The sequence below is a fragment of the Engraulis encrasicolus genome, chromosome 11 (assembly GCF_034702125.1).
Source record: "Engraulis encrasicolus isolate BLACKSEA-1 chromosome 11, IST_EnEncr_1.0, whole genome shotgun sequence".
NCBI classification, from domain to species: Eukaryota; Metazoa; Chordata; class Actinopteri; order Clupeiformes; family Engraulidae; genus Engraulis; species Engraulis encrasicolus.
Window position 1 is genome coordinate 26,741,613 of NC_085867.1, and position 7,500 is coordinate 26,749,112.

A 7,500-nucleotide genomic window follows, 5' to 3' on the forward strand; every position below is an offset into this window, starting at 1 on the left:
TGGTAATCTATAAATAAATAATGAGACGTAGTTTGTGAGTGCGGGTTTTTCTTCTTTAGCTTGATACCTTTTATCGCGCACCCAAAGACATTAATTTTTTCCAAGAAGTCGAGCATGTCATAAGCACCTGCAACGATAGTCTTCAAAATCCCATTGATGCTTGATAATCCTTTAATTTTTCTACAAAAGGATGCAATCCGAGATTTAAGTCTGGAAGTGGTGTCATAAGCACCCGGACATCGCAGGCTGTTTATAGGGATTTATCCCCGTTTTAAAAGTGTTGTCTGTGTGCGCTCTAGTGCGATGTGCTTTATTATAGGGACTTTGTTTTAAAGGTGCACTGTGTAATATTCTTAGTATTTTATTTTCAGAATTCATACTGTGCCCATTCACAAATATTACCTTTTTCATTACCTTCATATTCCAAGTATTCATTATGACTGGGAAAATGGCACTTTTCATACATGAAAAGGGGGATCTTCTCTATGGTCCGCCATTTTGAATTTCCAGAAATAGACATTTTTGCTGAAAAATGTCATGGTCATACTCATACATATTACTTAATTACTTATTAAATATTCATTAATAAATCAAATTTGGTAGCACAGTTTCAATGAGCAGCATAGTTGCAATACCTACTCTGGCCACAATCCTACACAATGCCGCTTTAAAGAGTAGAGTTAAAGTGTGTGCTGTGCTGCCGTGGCACAGTACAGTAGTTGTCCTTGAGGGAGGCCATTTTGGCTGCGTGCCCGGTGATGAATGGTGTCCTCCATCCATCGTCCCCTTGCCACTCGTCACCATCATTACGCAGCCCGTCAGCCACTCGGGTCTACCTGCAGTGCCAGCTGTGGCTGCTCGGCTCGCGAGCATTCAGGGAAGCCGACAGGGACAGGGGGGGCAATGGGGTAATTTGTCCCAGGCTCAGGTTGGGGGGTGTTGCAGAATTGGATCCTCAGTCAGTACATTATGGGGGGGCCATTTGAGATGATTTTGTTCCAGGCCAGCCAAAGCTGTCACCGGCCCTGTAAGCATTTGTTATTGTTCTGGAAGATTCTGAAAACGTGCAATGGGCGCCAGCCTTACAGGAAGGGAGTTCTCGCTTGGGGGAAAGGAGGGTGGGTGGGGGTCTGTTACTTTTAACCGTTTCTAACCGCACGTAGCTCGTTCTTTATTCTCAGTGTTTCATGTGTTTGCCTGCATGGAAGTCGGAGTGTGTTTGAGTGTTTGGATTCTCCCCTCCTGCGCCAATCAATTTTAAAAAAATGTATGTAATAGCATTTCATACATTTCACAACAAGTGTCATGCTTGTGAATAATAGTTTGGGGCTTTTCACAATAAACTGAATAAGATGTACAATAGCTTATTACAATAAACAAGACGTGCTCCATGCTTTCAAGTGGAATAGCCTCAAGTTAATGTGATTAACACCAGATGAACACGACGTATAGCTCTGGAAGGCTAAGTACTTTGCCTCAAAACGTGTATTTGTTATCTTGTGTAAATATTTTCAGTATGTTAATCTTTTTAGTGTGCTAATCTCTGATTCTACCATACCTTGTGTTTTCGTCAGTGCAACGATAGTCTTCAAAATCCAATAGATGCTAGATAATCCTTTAATTTTTCTACAAAAGGATGCATTCCGAGATTATTAAGCCTAGAAGTGGTGTGAAACACTATCTGTCTTTCTGTGAATTGGCACCATCGCACTGGCATAATTGGAAATCACCTCCCCATACCCCCCCCCCCACACACACACACACACACACACACACACACACACGCACACACGCACACACACACGCACACGCGCACACACACACACACACACTCCCCTTAGGTGTTCCGTCCAGACTGTAGAGCTCTTCACACACTCTGGTTTTGATTATGACAAAAAAAGAGAAAAGCAAAGCTCCTCGACTCTTCCTAAATCACAATGCTGAGGAGAGGAAATGGGGAGGTGGAGGTGGGGTAGGGGGGTCAGAGGTGCCAAAATTAATCAAATCTAATATGCTCCTCTGCTCCAATGGAGACCATCCCCCTTCACACACACATGCTGCTAAGCCCTACCTAAGGACACACAGAAACATACACACACACACACACACACACACACACACACACACACACACACACACACACACACACACACACACACACACACACACACACACACACACACACACACACACACACACACACACACACACACACACACACACACACACACACACACACACACTCAGACTCAGACATGTACACACACACAGACACACACAGACACACACAGATACACACATACAGTACATAACACACCTCTTAAGCACTTCAGGGGGTGTTGTCGTCGTGGCCTTTGTTTAATTAAGTGTTTACCACCACACTTTCCCCAATCAAGTTAATTATCTATAATTAATGTTGGACTCCAGGATGTCTGTGTGGGTGTGGGTGTGGGTGTGTGTGTGCGTGCATGTTCGTGTGTATGTGCGTGCGTGTGTGTGTCTGCGTGTGTATATGTGTGTGTGCGTGTGTATACAGTATGTGCATGTGTATGCGCGCGTGTGTGTGTATGTGTGTGTGTGGTTGTGTTTTCCCCCCCATATCCCCACCTCTGTCTCTGGTGGCAGCCGTGGCCTCCCCCTTATCAGTCATGGCACAGCAGGCTTAAACGCCGCCGTTTGGGAAATACCCACAATGCACAGCAGCTCTGCTTGACGCCTGGAAGTCAGGCAGCTTTGGCTGGAGGTGAGGTGAGGGGGATCTGCTTAGCACATGGGGCCTGGAAATGGAGGCAGTGTTGCCAGATTGGGCAGTATCCCACCCAATTGGGCTGCTTAGGATGGCCGTGTGGGGGAAAAATGGATTTTGGAGAAAAATCGGCCCAATTTTTGGCCATAGAAATCAATAGAATTGGGCGGGATTAAGTGCTTCCAGGCAGGTTTTGAGCATTTTTTGGGCTGGAAATCATCAGCCTCATCTGGCAACCCTGAATGGAGGTGCTGGCGGTTCTACCCCTCCGTTCCAGCCAGACAGACAATAACATATGTGCTGGGGGGGTGTTTTTCACATCGTGTATAATTTGCGATGGGTGTGTGTGAGTTTGTGTGTGTTTGTGGTTGGGGGCGGGGGTGTATTGCATGTGAGTGTCTATGGTTGTGTGTGTGAAAGGGTGTGTGTATGTGTTTGTGTCCATTCGTGTCCTTGTGTGAGTGTGTGTGATTTAGGCTCCCGTGAAGTCTGGGATCACATGGCTTATCCACATGAGTATCGTGGTACAGGAGCTTTTGGGCTTCTCCTCTCCTCTCCTCTCCTCTCCTCTCCTCTCCTCTCCTCTCCTCTCCTCTCTCTCCTCTCCTCTCCTCTCCTCTCCTCTCCTCTCCTCTCCCCTCCTCCCCTCCCCTCCCCTCCTCTCCTCTCCCTTCCCTCCCCTCCCCTCCTCTCCTCTCCTCTCCTCTCCTCTCCTCTCCTCTCCTCTCGCTGCTTTGTTGTCTGCCTGCCTGGCTGCTTCAGTAGCAGCTGCTCTGCTCTGCTTTGGCTGAGGCTCTCTGCTGAGGCTTACTGCTGCTGCTCTGGCTTCCGCTTCCTCCATAAAGATATGTCTGTTCCGTTGGGGACTTTTTGTATTTTACTTTCAAGGCACATCAGCACATTTAGACAATACGCCACCGCGTCTGTCAGAGCCGTCTAGGTTTTCACAGGCCACCTGTGAGAATTGAGTGATACACCCAGACAGGGAGACAAAGGACAGGTAGAGAGAGAGGTAGAGGTAGAGAGAGAGAGAGAGAGAGGTAGAGGTAGAGAGAGAGGTAGAGGTAGAGAGAGAGAGAGAGAGAGAGAGAGAGGGAGAGGGAGAGAGAGAGAGAGAGAGAGAGAGAGAGAGTCAGAGAAAGTCAGAGACACACACAAAGGTAAAGGAAAAGAGGAAAAGAAATTACGAGAGAAATAAAGGAGGAGGATAGAAAGACAGAGCGATATAAAGGCAGAGAGAGAGAGAGAAAAGAAGGAGAGTGAGTGATGGCGTGGCCTTATTGCTATTAGTTGTGTAACCACACTGTGGTTTTGACATGTGAGAGGGGCTTTTCCCCAGCGTGTCACATGTTCATTTTATTCTTTATTAGGTGTAAATGAGAACCCAGACTCACATCTGACGTCAGTGAAAACTGATGAGCTATGGTACCTTTGAAAGAAAGAAAGAAAAAAAAACATTTCTCCTTTGTCCCACGAGGACTCCCCACGCCTGCTTCTAAGGGACTCTAGAATGAAGGGTTCTCTGTCAAAGTCGGCCACCAAGGAGAGAGACACACACCTGAATTATTCATTTTTTTGTGTCGGCACCGAAGTATTTCCCCTGATAGAAAAAAGAAACTCTGTTGCAACACTGAATTATTTAAAACATTTGCTCAGGAGAAGTATTGCGATATGATAAGCACAAAAACAGATGCTTGAATTCTTTGTTTCAGAAGTGCTAAAATGCGTCTGTGTTCCGGCAAACTGTGTTTTTCTCCGCTTGCGTCTCCCCCCACCTCGCACAAGCCGTTTGCAAATGCCTCTCCTCTTATGACTGTGGATGAAAACATTTACTGGAGCAAGACGCAAATGTGAATATGTATGGTGTCTAATGACTTGTGCACAGCTGCACATCCCTATGATTAGTCAAGCTAGGAATAAATGAGAGGCAATGAAGGCACTGTTTAATTGAAATGCCATAGGTGAACAAGAGGCGAGAGCTTGGATAGATGAGAGCTTGGCTGTGAACATGTATGTGTATTAGCTTTGATTAAGCAACTCAATATTATAAACAACCATGTTCCCATTAAGCATTTCCGTTAACACCAACTCAACAGAGATGTTACATCTCAAAACCATAGGTGTCAAAAGTAAAAAAGAAAAAAAAGAAATGCAGTTTCCATCCAACTCAGGTAACGTATCTGAGAAGCCAGTAGACCTGTGTACTTGTCTTATGATCACCTGACCCTTCACTGCTTTGATTAAGTTTGTGGTGGGTTCTTGTTTGGTCTTTAGTGTTTTTAACAACACAATCTATCTCATTAGGTATGAGCAAATGGGCTAAATCAATAGTGCAACAGCTATGTACTGTAATATCATATGCTAGTGTTGTATTGTACGCCATGGATTTACTTTTACTTTTACTTTTGACACCTCTACTCAAAAGGCATTCCGCCTGGAAAATAAATCAAATCAATATTCTGTCTGTCCAAAAAAGGAAGGAAAAAGCAGAGGCACTCTGAGATTTGAGAAAAAATATAAAAGATCCTTTAATTTAACATGGCAATTCTGTTGAAAAACACGTTTTTCAACAGAAGTGTTTGGTCCATGTGTTTTTAAACGGAATTGCCATGTTAAATTAAAGGCTTTTTTCAGACTTTTCTCAAATCTCAGAGTGCCTCTGCTTTTTCCCTCCTTACACTTCACCCGGTACAGATGAGCACCTCAGTCTCCTGAGCGCTTCAAGACCTTTAGTGTCTTCTCAATATTCTGTCTGTTTTTGTTGAATTTGTGATTTTTTCCCCCCTTCTCCACAGGCACGAGTCCCCAGGACAGCCCCCGAAATTTCTCCCCCAGTGCCTCCGCACACTTCTCCTTCGCCCGCAGGTGAGCAGGCCACGCTGGCCTTCACTTCCTCCTCTCTTCCTTCATCCCTTCTTCTCCTCTTTCCCTTTTTTCTTCTCTTTCCCCTGTTCTCCCCCACCTGAGGTGCATTTCTGGAAAGCGTAGTTGCTAAGTTGCTATGTTAGCTACTGTGTTGGTTGCAATGCAATTTCCCATTGGCAACTACCTAAGTTGCTAACTCCTAACAACTACGCTTTCCAGAAATGCACCCCTGTACAGTGTAGCAGCTGCTCTGCTTCCTCTGTTTTCCGTGTATGCCGCTTGTTTAGAGTAGGAGGATGTTTAGTAAGCAGCCAAGCCAAGCCAAGCCTAGGCAGACATGTTGATGTTGATGTCCTGTCTAAATGAGTCAAGATGCTGCAGCCCTCCCTCAACCCTGCAGACAGACGCCCATGTAATGCACTGTCATGGCTGCATCTAGACAGCTTGGTCCCCTTGCCTACCCGCCTCCCTCCCTGTCCCTGTCCCCTGTCTACTGCGGTCCCCTACCCACTGCAGTCTGTCATCCTCAAGTCAGTAGTGGAGTACACAACACGTTCTGACAGATGCATCCTCAAAGCCCCCAAAGCAGTGCGGCGCTTTTTGTCACATCCCTGCCTCCCATTTCTATACCCCCCCTTAGATCCTTAGAGCCGGTCAGCGCAGGAAATAGAGGAACAATACACGTGTGGAATAAAAAGGCCCTTTGAAGTGTGTTTGTGTGTGTGTGCGGGTGTGTGCGCACGTGTGTGTGTGTGTGTGTCCATGTGTGTGGAGGAGAGAATGAGCTGCACGAGCTGTCATCTTCAAAAACAGTTACATGTGATACCTGACAGACCCGACCAACAGACCTCCAATGCCTTAATATTCATGATGACAGACCCTACCAACAGACATGTTATGTCTTAATAATGTTCATGACAGTCTCCTATGATAAGAGAGGAGCAGTAGATCGGCATCAAGCCTGTCAGTCTGCATCTATCTATTGCTTTGTTCCCCGACTGTCAAGAACAACATTTGATGCCAGCATAGCTGTGGCGGTTTGATGAAAACATTGTATTTACCTAGTAAATATGTCATGTAGTAAATTGCCTACCTTTTCGATAATTTATTTACATGTTGCATTAGAGAGTTATGGTGATGGATCATAGTTTTTTAATTTTAACTCAAAAATGTTACTTTAACGATTATCTCCACACTATTTCTGCCAGTCACGGACACAGAGTAGACAGGTAAACCCCAACGCCACCTCCCCCCCACCTGCTGTCAATGGTGCCCCTGTTACCTTTATGTGTGAGAATGAGTGTTAAGTGTTTAACGGGATACCCTCCCCTACGTATCCCTTTACTGTATGTACACGTATAGTCTCCATCTCCGAAAAGAACAGTAATCTGAATCTGCAGGTTTTGGTCTGTCTGCTCTCAAACACATTTGTGGCCTCAGCATCTTTTTTCCCCTTTTGATTTATTTTTTTCTTCTGTAAAAGTCAAAAGCGTAATAAAAAAGAACGGATCAGTGATTTTTCTGCTCAGCCAACTGGAAGCGTCCTCCAAATGTTTTATTTTTTTTGTTTGTTCGTTTGTTTTTCACATTCTTGGAAAAAAACTAAAAGAAAAAGAGCAGCGCCACCATGAAAGCTTGCAGAGTTAATTTACTGGCAACAAATCCCCATAGGGTAGCATTATACCGAAGCATCCCAGCTGCCATGGACGTAACCGGGGCCTGGGACTGTACAGCTCATTGGCTCACCAGTCATTTGGCGTTTACCGTATGTGTGTGTTGCGTCTGTTTGTTTGTTTGTTTGTTTGTTTGTTTGTATGATTGCCTGTTTGTTAGTGTCTCAGGCTTTCATCTCATTTCATCCCATTTAGTATGTCGTCTGGCAAGCTGTC

The 7,500-nt window shown here is 45.2% G+C and overlaps 1 protein-coding gene across 1 annotated transcript in view; it reads left to right on the forward strand.

Annotated features, from left to right (window-relative positions):
• The window catches only part of mast4 (microtubule associated serine/threonine kinase family member 4), a 210,915-nt gene that overhangs the window by 152,354 nt on the left and 51,061 nt on the right, over positions 1-7,500 (forward strand). Inside the window, exon 7 of the mRNA XM_063209690.1 lies at positions 5,542-5,611. Within this exon, the coding sequence (XP_063065760.1) occupies positions 5,542-5,611 (70 nt within the window). The remainder of the gene's footprint in view (positions 1-5,541; positions 5,612-7,500) is intronic.